The sequence below is a fragment of the Anolis carolinensis genome, chromosome 1 (assembly GCF_035594765.1).
Source record: "Anolis carolinensis isolate JA03-04 chromosome 1, rAnoCar3.1.pri, whole genome shotgun sequence".
Classification (NCBI taxonomy): domain Eukaryota; kingdom Metazoa; phylum Chordata; class Lepidosauria; order Squamata; family Dactyloidae; genus Anolis; species Anolis carolinensis.
Window position 1 is genome coordinate 76129142 of NC_085841.1, and position 15074 is coordinate 76144215.

Sequence of the window (15074 nt, forward strand, 5' to 3'; positions counted from 1 at the left end):
CAGAGGTTCCTCTCCCGCGAGGCAGTCGGGAAAGAGGAGGGAGGTGCCGGCGGCTGTCAATCCGGAGAGGTGGGCGGGGCTAGAGGGAAGTCGAGCCGAGGCGCAGAATATGACTTCACTCTCTCCGCTCCGGAGGGGAAAAGAGAGCCCTTGAGGCTTTCGAGACGGGCCCAGCGGCCTCCTGTCTCCAGTGGTAGGCTTGCTTCCTCTCTTCCTGGGCCAGGTTGGTAAAAGGCTCTGTCTATAGTCTTGCTCTGAAGGGAATTGGTTTAACCCTTGAGAAGCACAGGATGTTTCCTCAGATCCTGCAGGCTCAGGGCCCTGGCTTCCTTGTTGCCTCTTCCTCTACCCTGAGGCCTCTAACTGAATAGTTGTAATAACTGTGACATTTAATTGTGTGTTCATGTTAATTTTTTTATTGTAAGGGTGTGAGCCGCTTTATGTCTCTGTCCTAAGAGAAAACTAGAATATTATTGGGTTGCTTGCTGTGAGTTTTCCGGGCTGTATGATCATGTTCCAGAAGCATTCTCTCCTGATATTTCGCCCACATCTGTGTCTGGCATCCTCAGAGGTTGGAAAACTATGCACGTGGGGTTTATATATCTCTGGAAGGTCCAGGGTGGGAGAAAGAACTCTTGTCTGCTTGAGGCAAGTGTGAATGGTGCAATTGGCCGGCTTGATTAGCATTGAATGGCCTTGCAGCTTCAAGGCCTGACTGATTGCTGCCTGGGGGAATCCTTTGTTGGAAGTGTTAGCTGGCCCTGATTGATTCCTGTCTGGAATTACTCTGTTTTCTGAATGTTGTTCTTTATTTACTGTCCTGATTTTAGAGTTTTGCCAGATTTATTTTTTTAAATTGTATGTCTCTGTCCTGAGAGAAAAGTAGGCTATTATAGTTACTATAATATTTATTTATATGTCTATGCCATTTTTTCTTCCTTAACAGATGCCACAAAATGTAGTTTCAGGATGTAATGTAACTGCATTGAACTGGTTTATATGAGTCTACACTGCCAGATAATGCAATTCAGCGCAATTAAAACTTCATTATATGGCAGCATAGATGGGGTCAGAGACTCAAAGCAGCAAATAATTCTATCTATCAACAATATAAACACAAAGATTCTAAACCATAATATAACATTAGTAGGTTGCTGTGAGTTTTCCAAGCTGTATGGCCATGTCCCATAAGCATTTTCTCCTGATGTTTTGCCTGCATCTATGGCAGGCATCCTCAAAAGTTGTGAGGTATATTGGAAACTAGGTCAGTTAGGTTTATATTCCTGTGGAATGTCCAGGCTGGAAGAAAGAACTTTTGTCTGTTGGAGGCCAGTGTAAATGTGGCAATTAATCACCTTGATTAGCATTGAAAAGCCTTGCAGCTTCAAAGGCTGTCAGCTTCTAGCCTGGGGGAATCCTTTGTTGGGAGGTGTTAGCTGGCTCTGATTGTTTCATGTCTGGAATTCCCCTTGTTTTCATAGTATTGTTCTTTATTTACTGTCCTGATTTTAGAGTTTTTTTTAATACTGGTAGCCAGATTTTGTTCATTTTCATGGTTTTCTCCATGCAAATGGTTTCCTTCATGGAGGAAACTATGAAACCTCTGAGGATGTCTGACATAGATGTGGGCGAAACATCAGGAAAGAATGCTTCTGGAACATGGCCATACAGCCCAGAAAACTCACAGCTACCCAGTGATTCTGAAAGCCTTCGACAACATAATCAAGCACTAATTAAAATGAAAGTTAAACCATTAATAATTTTGATGGTGGTGATGATGATATGGTAATAATAATTCTTCTTTACCAAACATGCTTGTATTTTCCATAGAGCCATGTCTTCTCAAGATATGGCCAAAGTATAACATTCTACGTTTACTTATCTTGGCTTTTAGGGAGAATTCAAGCTTGATTTGTTTTATGGTCCAGTTATATGTCTTTCTGGCAGTCCAAGGCATCTACAGAACTCTTCTTCAGCACCACAAATTAAAGGGGTTTATTTTCTTATTATCAGATTTCTTCACTGCCCAGCTTTCACAGTCACACAAAACAATTGGAAATATAATGGCATGGGCATTCCGATCAGTCCTTCATAGCTGCCCTTCCATGTTCTAATCTTTTTTCTGATTTCTTGATGGCAGTTTCTATTCTGATTAATAACTGAGCAAGGTACAAGAAATCATTAAATATTTCACTGCCATCTACTTTAAAGTTATGCAAACCATCAGCAGTCATTCTGATCGAGTATAACCCTACTCTATTTCACCATGAGCGAAATGAATAGATTCTATCCATGATAAATTATATTTTCTGCTTTTTTTCTTGTTGCCCCAATACTGAGAAGATCTTGAGTCACAGCCATCTGTAATTTCTGACTCATAAAATATTATTGAGGAGGTGGTATTGTGGGGATTTAATTTATGGTCCTGCTTTACTTTTCAAATGTAGTACCAGTGTTTGAACTGGATTTATCATTTATTAATTGAATTAGCATCTTAATGTTTTTAGATCTTGTTAGAAGTGGAGCCATAAGCTGTGAACTCTTAATAAATATAGTATTTTAATTTTTGCCAGTTAATGAGAAATAAATGATGGTTAGAGTTGGCAATTGAAGAAACTAAAGCAGCCTAGATCTCAAAGAAGAATTGTTTTGTTACTAATTGAATTTAATTTTTCTTGTCTTGATTTTATAGCACTCTTTGATTCTCAGAGTCCACATGGCCTGAGAGGGGAGTGACTTCTGCCTATACTGATATCCCTCCAGATCATCTTAACCGACTACAATGTTTTAAGACATCTTATCAAAAGGTATAAATCTTTCTTAGGGGTTGGAATTTATATTGAGAATTTCCAATTTGTAGGTGTTTCATTTTTCATGTTTGTTGCTATATTTTACTTAAAGAGCAGAGTCAGGTCTATAGCTTGAAGTCATTCCATTTGTATGCCAACTGTTTTTGAGGATTTTTTTTCTCCCAAGTGCAGCTTCCACTTCCTTTTTTTAAATTGTAGATTCGTTCTCAAATGGTTCTTCCTTGAATGGATCTGCCATCCTTTCATCTCTTTGGTAAAAACTAGAAAGCATTATTCATTATACAAACTAAATAATAAGAATGGCATTGCTACTTGAGACATAACTTTCAAGTGTATCTTTATTACTTCCTCATCACAAAAACGAAGAAACCATTACTTGTAATTCATTCATTCTAATAAAGCTAACACTCCCTCCAAGAGCAGTAGGCTAATATATGTTTTCAGTTCAGTAAAGTCAAGGATTTCTCTTGTCACATGACATATTTTCCATGCTTCTGTATTTGTTTCAAGGATTATCTTGTAAACTATGTTGATGTGAGGACAAGTTCCAAAGTTTATAGCACTATTTCTTTGTCCTATGCTGTATTACGTGGATGCTTGCACAGATTCTTTTCATCCTTTGCTTTCATGACAGCAGTATCCCTGCTTAATCCTTTCTTGTGCTTGCTGCCCTCCCACCTCTGAGCAGGGGAGGAGTACTTTCTTCTGGATGCCCACACCAGCTTCTCTCCACCATGTTCCAATCTCAAAATGGCATGCGTGTTTTTATCACAATCCTTTGCATTACCTCAATTTTTGTTCCAACCGCTTTTTGGCTCTTAAAAATGAACATATCAGGTATCTAAAAATTCAGAACATAGTTTACAACTCTTGTGCTGACAGTGCCATAACATATCTATCTTGCATGTATAGCTAGATAAAAAAGGGAATATCTTATCTATCATAGATAATATCTTTGGGGCTACAGTGCAAACTTCCCCAGTGGTGGTAAGCTATGCACTTCCTACAATTATGTCCTTAAAATTTAATTTTTCCCTTACCTCATAATAAACCTCTTTATATTTCTTCCCCAAAAGATCCAACCTAATTCAGGACTGCCACTTCTCCATTTGTAATTTTTCTTCAAAAATCATGTGGCAAACAATTAGCATCTAAGGCAGTGGATCTCAACCTTTGAGCCTCCCGGTGTTTTGGACTTCGACTCCCAGAAATCCCAGCCAGTTTACCAGCTGTTAGGAACTGTGAGAGCTGTAGTCCAAAACACCTGGAGACCCAAATGTTGGAAACCACTGATCTAAAGCATACGTTTATCCAGCTTGACCTCAGCCAATATATAAGGCCATTGGATGAACTTTAGGTATGCCTAGTTCATTAGGTGTGCGTAGCAGTAGCCTTGATATAGCTTATTTGAAGACAATAGACGTCTGCCCAAAGGTTTCAACCACTGGTCTTTGCAGGATTAAAGTCATTCTGTTGTAAGGAAAGACACTGTTCTCTTCTAGACATTTACAAATCTGTAAAATGTTCAGAACTTAAGCCCCATTTTGGGGAATTATAATTGCCATGTTGTGTAAAATAGATCTTTTGTTTAGTCTCTTCTGCTTCCTTTGAAGCTAAATTGAATTATATCATTTAATGAGCTGCATTTGTAGTAAATTGCAGTGTGAACATTTGCTTTTGTAAAATGATAAAATATCTCCTTTTTCAGAAATTTGATATTCTATAACTCTCATCCAGGTCACACTGAAAAGATGGCAACTAAATTACTGAGTTTCCTCACAAAATCTCCGCATATAGTAAGGCAATGTCAACATTTTCACAAAAATGGGCATCTCACTTCAAGCAACATTTTTCAAGGGACATCCAGCAACACTCGATCTGAAAAGAGATACATTACTCAGTGCATTCCAAAAACAGCTGCTTCTTTCTTATCTGGTGTTTGTGTACCTGCTAAGACATGTTGGAGGTGGAGACCACAAGATAATGTTACTACTGCAGCAGATACTGTGAATTATTTGGCTATGGATACTTGTTTTCCATTCAGAGAACAGTCCAAGTACAGAACAAATTACATGAACAAATCAAAATGTTTAAGAAAACTTACTGCTATATCAAACAGATGTTACTCAGTTTTATCAACAAGTGCAGTTATGCCAAGTCAAGGTACTGTGTCAGTGAAAAGGCCACCAAAGGCTTCTCGGACAAAGCAGCCATCTAGAGCTAACCTACCTCTACCATCTGAAACTGAGGTAAACTTTTTTTCATAATTGTTACATAGGACAGACTTTTCAAATAATGTAACTAATGTTGCAATATTTCAAGAGCTGTTTATAGTAAGTTACATTGCAACAAGTGAGGGCTCTTCGTGAATTGTGCTTTGTAGAATACAGTATGCTTCAAGTTTCCATGTTGCTGAAAGCAAATCACCTTCTGCAAATAGTAATGCTTTAAAGAACCTTTTGGGATGAAAATGGTCCCTGCAGATACTGTACCTTTTTTTGTTATTGGATTTTTTTTCCAGTTAAAAAAATACAGGGCAAAGTTTCAGAATGGATGAAGGCATAAAGCCTTTTCAGTGAAAGTTGCCACATGGAAAAATCTTGTGCCAGATATCACACTAACTCAGACATAATATTTGAATAAAAATTTAGCCCTTACTTTATAGCATAGCTCCACCTGCTGGTACAGAAGTGCTCAGGTTAAAGCAATGGCAATCTGAAGCTTGGGAGAGCACAGACTCCTTTTAGAATTTGCATAAAGTCATGAGCACCCTTCCTCCCAAAAAATGTAACAGGTAAAAAGGCAAAGAAAAATTATACAGCTCACTGACCACCCCTAACCTGTGATTTGCCAAACCTGTGATTTTTGCAAAGAGTAAAGTTCTTCATGTACACTGGAAAACAAAATATTAATCTGAAATCTCAGTGAAACTATAAATTCTAAGACTGCCAATTAATAGTCTACATAAAGTAAGGCTAATTTTAAAAGTGCATAGACAGAGCATATAAATTGAGTCTTCTGAATATTGCTTTTTTGGGGGAAGGAAGATTATTAAAAGAATAATACTTTAGAAGCAGCTATGTCCTGTAGAATCCAAGCCATTTACTTGCAACCCAACCTTAAGCATATTTGCTTGGAAGTAACCCTGACTAAATTCACTGGGGCCTACAGCTTGGTAAGAAAATAAAGAGTCCCTTTAGAACAGATCAGAGGCCTATCTGGACAAGCATTCTGTTCATACAATGGCCAAGTGTGTGGCCATGAGAGGTCCACAAGCAGAACACTAATGCAGTAGTATTTGCCGGTTCATGTTCTACATCAAGTGATACTGAAGTGCATACTGTTTTCTGATATTCAGTTCATCTATACATCAGGGCATTTCCTTCCATATCATTTTACATAGGGGTGGAGATCTAGTGTGAAACTTTTAATATGTATGCAAACTAGTATGTTTTTCCTCATTTCAGGATGCTTCCAGAGGATCTTTGTCCTTTTTTTAAAGGAAGCAAGAGAGGTAGTTAGGAGGCCTGTTTTTATTTATTTATTTCGTGTCAAAAGCATTGTACAACAAATACATTTCAAATAATGAAAATAATAATAATAAAAAAGAAATCACAAGCAACTAAATAGTTTTGGAAATTAGCTATAAAAATATTACAACAGGCCTCCTCATCCAACCCAAAAGCATTGGATGAGGAGGCCTGTTGTAATATTTTTATAGCTAATTTCACTCCAGTGTTATTGGTGAAATGTATATAGGTTAGCTTTTAATTCTTCTATTTAATTAGATGCCATGTATAGTTTATGAAGTGTAACTATTTTATTGTCCAGATCTTTAACTACTATTTTCAAAATGCTAGTATGAATTTGGCTGTGGTGTGGTAGTTAACATTTTGATGCCAGAGCTCTTAGAACACTTCAAGCCAAATACATGTCCTTTAAATGCAGCACTTGATTGGTTTTTCAAAAAAAAAAACTAAACTTTGTTCTTTTGGCATAGGATCTGATGCAGTGCACAGCCTTTGCAACAGCAGATGAATATCATCTTGGTAACCTGGGCCTTGACCTGGCATCACGTGGATATGTTGAAATAACAACATTACCCAGAGGTAAATCTCTGAACACTTCCCCACTCCTGCTTCTGTTGGAAACTGTTTGCATTTTGAGTGTAAGAATCGAAGTACTTTATAGTAATGGACTGCTCAAAACATGACGAAATCCGTCCCATACCTCTGTAGTTGCGTGCACTCATGTTGTTGTTATCTCTTATGGTTGGGGGGGGGGGGGGGGTGCCAGAATTACTTCAGAGGAGGTTTGTTTTTACCTTCCTAAGTAGGTATGGCCCAAAATAAAGTACAATATCTGTTATGATTGAGCCTCATGGCTCTGTTACTGACAGACGTGGGCGTAAGACTCCTCGAGAGTCAGATACTCTCGAGGAGCGAGAGAGAAAAAGACTGCGAGACATATTTGCAGCACCATCTGACGAGGAGTCTTTCGAAGGGTTTACGGAGAGAATGGAGGAGGGGCTGGTTAGCTCAGAGGAGGATGAGATGGATTGGACTCGGGTAAGGGAGGAAGTGGGTGCCACTGGCCATGATGGGACAGAAGATGAATGGGGACCTTCAGGATTAGACCCATGGTTTAGCTGGAGGGATGGGACGGGATCCACAGCTGGAGATGCTGTTGGGCGTAGTCAGAGGTGTTCCAGCTCTGACGAGGAAAGTGATGAGGAAACGCCCGGGTTAAGGAGGACAGCTGACAGTGATGAAGATTTGTAACTGGCATAAAATGGGGCTTGAGAGCAATTGCAAATTGCGTTGGGCAAGGTAATCTGGGCAAACGCTTGGGATCCGTGTGTGTGTGGGACGCTTCCCTGAAGACTTGTGTGCTTTCCTGTGCTGTGACGTAAGTTGATTGGAATCCAGGGTCAGACGGCGGGAGGGATTGTGTGGGCATTTGTTTGTGCAAACCTGTGCTTACTCTTATTAGCTTGACCTTCCGTCGTCTTCTTGACGGACGCCATCTCCTGCTTTGAGAACTCGGACTGAACTGACCACGGCTTGTCTTCCCCCCTTCTTGGACTTGGAAAAACTACAAACGTCTGCTTCTGGCTTTGATCTACGGAACGGAACTGGTCTACTCAACTGCTACAATCCTTGGCTGATTTACTCGTGTTGGAGATCCTGTCTGCTGTGTGTGTGGGGGAGCGACGCAAGTTACTCTAAGCACAGTGTTGGCAGCAGAGAGGAATCTGCTGCCAATTAGTTGCATTCTTTGTACCTTTTGTTCCTTGGCTTTCGTTTCGTTTATACCCAGGCTGAAGCAAGCAGTTTGTTTTTACCCGGATTAAACTCCGGTTTAATCCGGTTTATCTTTTGAACATTTACTTTTGCCCCTTTTTGCTCCTAAAGGCAAAAACTGCCTGGCCCTTGTGTTTTACGGGCATTTTTGAGTTCTGTAATCTAATAAACTCTGTTACTTTGAATCTTGTGGCGTTCTGTCCTTGACAGATTGCCCAACGCCCATAAAAAGTTTATTGCAGCAATAAACCCGTCAGGAAGACGATGGATGAGTTAAGGGCCAAAGTAGACCAATTGCAAACGGCTTTTACCGTTAGCCAAACAGCTCAGGCTGTGAAAGGACATGTTTTGACTCCTGAACGCTTTGACGGAACCAGGTGCAAGTTGCCAACCTTTTTGGCACAAGTGGAGCTTTATTTTTCTCAGCTCAGTGCTCATGCTTTTCCTACAGACACTAGCAAGGTGGCCTTTATTTTGAGTTTGTTGACCGGTCCCGCAGGACAATGGGCCACTAATTTAATTTTGGGAAATGACCCAGTCAAGGACAATTTGAATAATTTCAAAAAGTTGTTAACTGATACTTTTGGGGATCCTCTCCGCACGGAGAACGCTGGGTGGGCTCTGTATCGGTTGAAACAGGGAAAGGGGACTGTTTTGGATTACTTAAATAAGTTTAACCTGTATCGCCACCAGCTGGATTGGGGGGAAAATGCATTCATGCTTTTATTTACTGCCGGGTTAAGTGATATGCTCCAGGATGAATTAGCACGCTTGGAGCCGGCTGAAAGCTGGGACGCCTTAGTAGCTAAGGTGCTGCGTTTAGACGCAAGGTTCGAGGCTCGTAAACACTCAAAAGCAATGTGTGCGCCACCCATGCATGTAACCAGGGCACCTGTGGTGATGGGGGAAGAGCCCATGGAGCTTGGGGTCTTTAAAAAGCTGTCTACAGAGGAAAAGAGCCGTAGGAGGCAGCTGGGCTTGTGTTTGTACTGTGGGAATGCTGGGCATTTTGCCAAAAACTGTAATGTGAAACCTTCCCAGCTTTCGGGAAAAGGCCAGCCCTAGTGCGACGTGAGTCCAACGCACTAGGGCTCCTCAAGCAGTCAACTGAGGGGAGGAAGCATGTTTTCGTACCCATTACATTATCTGTTGGGGGAAGGGAACTTGTTTCTACTTTGGCACTGCTGGACTCAGGGGCTACGGTCTCCTATGTAGATATTGAGTTTGCTAAGAAGCATGGCATTCCTAGAGTGCGCAAGGCATGCGACGTGTGGGTGGAAGGAGCAGATGGGAGACTGCTGGAGACTGGGGTGGTTAACCATGAAACCTCAGCAGTAACGTGGGAGGTGCAGGGAGTAACGGGAACGTTTGTGTGGGATATTACGAGCTTGCCTAGATATGATGTGATCCTGGGGATGGATTGGCTAGCTGTAGTAAACCCACAAGTAGATTGGGCAACACGTAAAGTGATCTTAAAGAGGCAGGATTGTTGCACTCTAAATGTTACTCATTCTGATATGGAGGGAGTGCCTGCTGAGTATGGGGAGTTCTCTGATGTATTTTGTAAAAGAGAAGCGGACAAATTACCACCGCACAGGCCATATGATTGCGCCATCAAGTTGGCAGAAGGTGCGAAACTGCCAGCAGGGAGGCTGTATGCCTTGACTGTACCGGAAAGGCAAGCTTTGCGGGAGTTTCTAGATGAAAATTTAGCCAAGGGGTTTATTCGCCCATCTAGTTCTCCAACTGCGGCACCGGTATTCTTTGTAGCCAAAAAGACTGGGGAACTTAGGCTGGTCTGTGACTATCGGATCCTAAACAAATACACCATTCGGGATAGGTACCCGCTCCCTTTAATCTCGGAACTGTTATCAAGGGTGCAAGGGGCTAAGGTCTTTACCAAGCTTGACCTGCGGGGGGCCTATAACTTAATCCGTATACGGGAAGGGGATGAATGGAAGACGGCATTTAACACGTGTTTCGGATGCCACGAGTTCCGAGTCATGCCTTTTGGGCTTTGTAATGCTCCTGCGGTATTCCAGAGGTTCATGAACGATGTGTTCAGGGACCTAATTGACCAATTTTTAGTGATTTATTTGGATGATATCTTGATTTTTTCTAAGGACGAGAAAGAACATCGTCAACATGTCAAGCAGGTTCTGCACCGACTGCGGGCTAATGGGCTTTTCGCCAAGGCTTCCAAGTGCGTCTTTCATGTGCCTGAAGTGGAGTTCCTAGGTCATGTAGTGTCAGGTAGGGAACTTAAAATGGACCCACATAAGGTTGACGCCGTCAACTCATGGCAGGAGCTGAAGTCTAAGAAGGATGTACAAAGGTTCTTGGGTTTCGCTAATTACTACCGGGAGTTTATTCCGAATTTTGCAAAGCTCACGGTACCTTTGACGCAGCTTCTGCGCAAGAAACAGCCATTTGTGTGGGGGCGGGAAGCTCACGAGGCGTTTCTTCAACTAAAGTCTAGTTTTCAATCGGACAACATACTAACCCATCCTGATGTTGACAGACCGTTCGTGGTAGAAGCGGACGCTTCTAGCTACGCGTTGGGGGCTGTATTGTCTCAGAAGGATTCCTCAGGGACCTTGCGTCCCTGTGGATTTTACTCGCGGCAACTAACACCCTTCGAGCAGAACTATACCATATGGGAGAAGGAGTTGTTGGCGATTAAGGTGGCGTTTGAGGTGTGGCGGCACTGGCTTGAAGGGGCACGGCACCAGATCGTGGTCAGATCTGATCACAAGAACTTAGAGCACTTGCAAACAGCAAAGAAGTTAAACCAGCGTCAAATCCGCTGGGCTTTGTTTTTCTCCAGGTTTAACTTCAAGGTGCAGTTCGTGGAGGGGAAGGCAAACTTGCGGGCCGATGCTTTATCCCGCAAGCCGGAATTTAAGACCAATGAGCAGGTAGTATGTCAGACCATCTTGCCTACTGCCTCTCTGTGTGTAGTAGATAATGAGCTTGGGTTACATGACCAGATCCTTGAGGCTCAGAAGGATGATGTGTGGACTCAGGAGCAACTGATGCTGCTCTCTGCAGGTAACCGTACCATACTGCCGCATCTCCAGGATCAAGACGGGGTATTGGTGCGTAGGGGGCAGGTTTACGTACCAGTGGGGACCCTCAGGTTGGAGGTGATTAGAGCCCACCATGACGAACCCATGGCTGGGCACTTTGGCAGGTTCAAGACCGTACAGCTTATCACCAGGAGCTACTGGTGGCCAAAGATGCGGCAAGACATTTTGCGCTTTTGTGACAGCTGCGCCGTTTGTCAGCAGAGTAAGACGCCTGTTGGGCGCCCTAGAGGGTTGTTATCGTCTTTACCTGTTCCGGAGAGGCCATGGCAAATCATTTCCATGGATTTTATTTCAGATTTGCCTAAGTCTGGGGGTTATACTTGTATTTGGGTGGTGGTGGATTTATTTAGTAAACTGGCTCATTTTATTCCTTGTTCAACCATTCCGGCGGCCCCTACGTTGGCCTTACTATTTACAAAGCACATCTATCGTTTGCACGGAGCACCCGAGGTGATTATTTCAGATAGGGCTCCGCAATTTGTGTCACGCTTTTGGAAACACTTCCATGAGTGTTTGGGGACTAAGTTAAACGTGTCTTCAGCTTTCCATCCGCAAACGGATGGACAGTCGGAACGGGTTAATGGGCTCTTAGAGCAGTATCTGCGTTGTTTTTGTTTAGATCAACCCACGGCTTGGGTAAAGTGGTTACCGGTGGCGGAATTTGCTTACAACAATGCGGTGCACACGTCTAGTCAGCATACGCCATTTGAGCTAACTTATGGTTTTCACCCACGGGGAGGTGTGGCGCCGTCGACCAATGTGGTCTCTTCGGACCCTGTGTACCGCTCTTCGGAAATGGCTGCATTGCATGATGTTGCCCGTCGCTTACTGTTGGAAGCTAAGGCAACGCAGAAGACTCAGGCTGACCGCCACAGGCAGGCAGGGGAGGAGTTGGAAGAAGGGGATTTGGTGTGGTTATCTTCCAAACATATTAAACAGGCTGGGGGAAAGTTTGCGCCTCGGTATTTGGGTCCCTTTCCTATCGTTAAAAAGATTTCTTCTGTTGCGTTTCGTTTGCGTTTACCGTCTAGTTTAAAGGTCCATCCAGTCTTTCATCGTTCGCTGTTGAAACTTGATACCTCTAGTCGTCGTGGTGCTATAGCGGAGGGTATCACTGCCACTTCTCCGCCATCGGGGGAGGAGGCCTTTGTGAGAGGGGATAGTGTTATGATTGAGCCTCATGGCTCTGTTACTGACAGACGTGGGCGTAAGACTCCTCGAGAGTCAGATACTCTCGAGGAGCGAGAGAGAAAAAGACTGCGAGACATATTTGCAGCACCATCTGACGAGGAGTCTTTCGAAGGGTTTACGGAGAGAATGGAGGAGGGGCTGGTTAGCTCAGAGGAGGATGAGATGGATTGGACTCGGGTAAGGGAGGAAGTGGGTGCCACTGGCCATGATGGGACAGAAGATGAATGGGGACCTTCAGGATTAGACCCATGGTTTAGCTGGAGGGATGGGACGGGATCCACAGCTGGAGATGCTGTTGGGCGTAGTCAGAGGTGTTCCAGCTCTGACGAGGAAAGTGATGAGGAAACGCCCGGGTTAAGGAGGACAGCTGACAGTGATGAAGATTTGTAACTGGCATAAAATGGGGCTTGAGAGCAATTGCAAATTGCGTTGGGCAAGGTAATCTGGGCAAACGCTTGGGATCCGTGTGTGTGTGGGACGCTTCCCTGAAGACTTGTGTGCTTTCCTGTGCTGTGACGTAAGTTGATTGGAATCCAGGGTCAGACGGCGGGAGGGATTGTGTGGGCATTTGTTTGTGCAAACCTGTGCTTACTCTTATTAGCTTGACCTTCCGTCGTCTTCTTGACGGACGCCATCTCCTGCTTTGAGAACTCGGACTGAACTGACCACGGCTTGTCTTCCCCCCTTCTTGGACTTGGAAAAACTACAAACGTCTGCTTCTGGCTTTGATCTACGGAACGGAACTGGTCTACTCAACTGCTACAATCCTTGGCTGATTTACTCGTGTTGGAGATCCTGTCTGCTGTGTGTGTGGGGGAGCGACGCAAGTTACTCTAAGCACAGTGTTGGCAGCAGAGAGGAATCTGCTGCCAATTAGTTGCATTCTTTGTATCTTTTGTTCCTTGGCTTTCGTTTCGTTTATACCCAGGCTGAAGCAAGCAGTTTGTTTTTTACCCGGATTAAACTCCGGTTTAATCCGGTTTATCTTTTGAACATTTACTTTTGCCCCTTTTTGCTCCTAAAGGCAAAAACTGCCTGGCCCTTGTGTTTTACGGGCATTTTTGAGTTCTGTAATCTAATAAACTCTGTTACTTTGAATCTTGTGGCGTTCTGTCCTTGACAATATCTGCTAGAGTTTTGTTACAAGGGCCTCCCCACTCTAACTCAGGACTCATTATAATGCCATGTCATAGTAAATATGTGTTCCTTAAATCAAATGGCAAAATCATGGTTGCTTTTTGGATTTTTTTTAAAAGAAATTTATTTGAAGCCATGGGTGTTTGAATATGTGGATGCAAAATCCAAAGATACGGACAGTGACTGTAGTGCAGTGGTTCCCAACCTTTTTTTGACCAGGGACCACTCTCCAACATTAGTACCAAAAGGGTTATGAATCAGTTTTTGGTCAACTTTAGATTTCGTTTGGTTATTTGGGTTGCTGATTCAGAAAATTGCATTGGAAAGACCACATAAGCTCTAGTTTCTGATAGAGAACATATGCCATCCAGTAGTCACCATCTGCTTGCTACAGAAAACCATACTTGATCATCTAGAGCTGATGTGGTCTATCCAATGCAATTTTCTGAATCAGCACCCCAAATAACCAAATCGAATCTAAAATTGACAAAAACTGATTCATAACCCTTTTCAATGCAACAGTGTAGTCACGGTGAGGCCGTGGACCATATTTTTGTTCTTGCAGACCACTGGTGGTCCCTGGACCACAGGTTGGGAACCACTGCTGTAGTAGGATGGATTTCTGGATAAACGTAACAAAGAGTTTGAACAGGATGAATTACTTGCAAAGCTACCATTGAATTGCTTTTAGATGTACTTTAGATAATTCAAATTGTAATAAGAATTTAGAAAATGGTAAGTTCATATATTTTGTTACCCACATCTGTTGTAGAAGCTAAAATTCTTAATTCAATATATATTTAGGTAATTTGAAATCTAAAACCTTAGGATAAACTACAAGTGATTATTATTTATATCAGTGGTGAAGAAATGTTGTAAATAATTAATTTTTTTACTGTGTGTTTGTACAGCTGCATAGAATTATTCTGAAATTGTTTAGTACAGATTAGAGAATGGTAGCTGACATACTTTGACTCAGGAAATATTACATGTATTCCTGTCATGCTAATTAAATAGTGAAATAATTTCAATGTAGATGAAATTATTTATGAAAATTAGTTTAACCTATCTATGTATTATTGTCTGCTTTTTATATTTTCCTACTTGCCAACTCTGAAAATACAACACTCATTATATCTACATGTTTAATTCAGAAATAAGATACAATATGCAGTCAAATACAGTTCCATCTGATGGATAGTTACTTAGATGTAAATATAACATCAGACTAAACATGTTGAAGACTTTTACTGAATCATATTTTAAGATATTACATCTGTTTTATCAATCAGATGCAGCAAATGTTTTGGTAATTGGAACAGAAAATTCAATGAAAGAATATGATCCTGGTGTGATTTTTTTCTTCAGGTAAGTAAATCAGTAAGGTGCATGTGAAACCCTCACTCCCCCTGCTTTTAAAAAAAGAAACAAAACATGAAAATCATACATTTAAGTATTGTATTTATTAGCAAACTGCATGATATGGTGCTTTGAAGTGCCTATCCCTTTGCATTCTGTGTATATTCTTGCTGGCCTCTTCCTGC

At 42.1% G+C, this 15074-nt stretch overlaps 1 protein-coding gene across 5 annotated transcripts in view; it reads left to right on the forward strand.

Annotated features, from left to right (window-relative positions):
• The first annotated feature begins 3 nt into the window (after window positions 1-3).
• The window catches only part of rmnd1 (required for meiotic nuclear division 1 homolog), a 32054-nt gene continuing 16983 nt past the window's right edge, over window positions 4-15074 (forward strand). Inside the window, exons 1-5 of one of the 5 annotated variants that reach the window (XM_016995882.2) lie at window positions 4-223; window positions 2693-2807; window positions 4519-5059; window positions 6811-6919; window positions 14823-14898. In XM_016995882.2, the coding sequence (XP_016851371.1) occupies window positions 4562-5059; window positions 6811-6919; window positions 14823-14898 (683 nt within the window). In that variant the 5' untranslated portion in view covers window positions 4-223; window positions 2693-2807; window positions 4519-4561. The remainder of the gene's footprint in view (window positions 224-2692; window positions 2808-4518; window positions 5060-6810; window positions 6920-14822; window positions 14899-15074) is intronic. The other 4 variants (XM_008116680.3, XM_062977409.1, XM_003224687.4 and 1 more) reach the window with 4 other exon arrangements.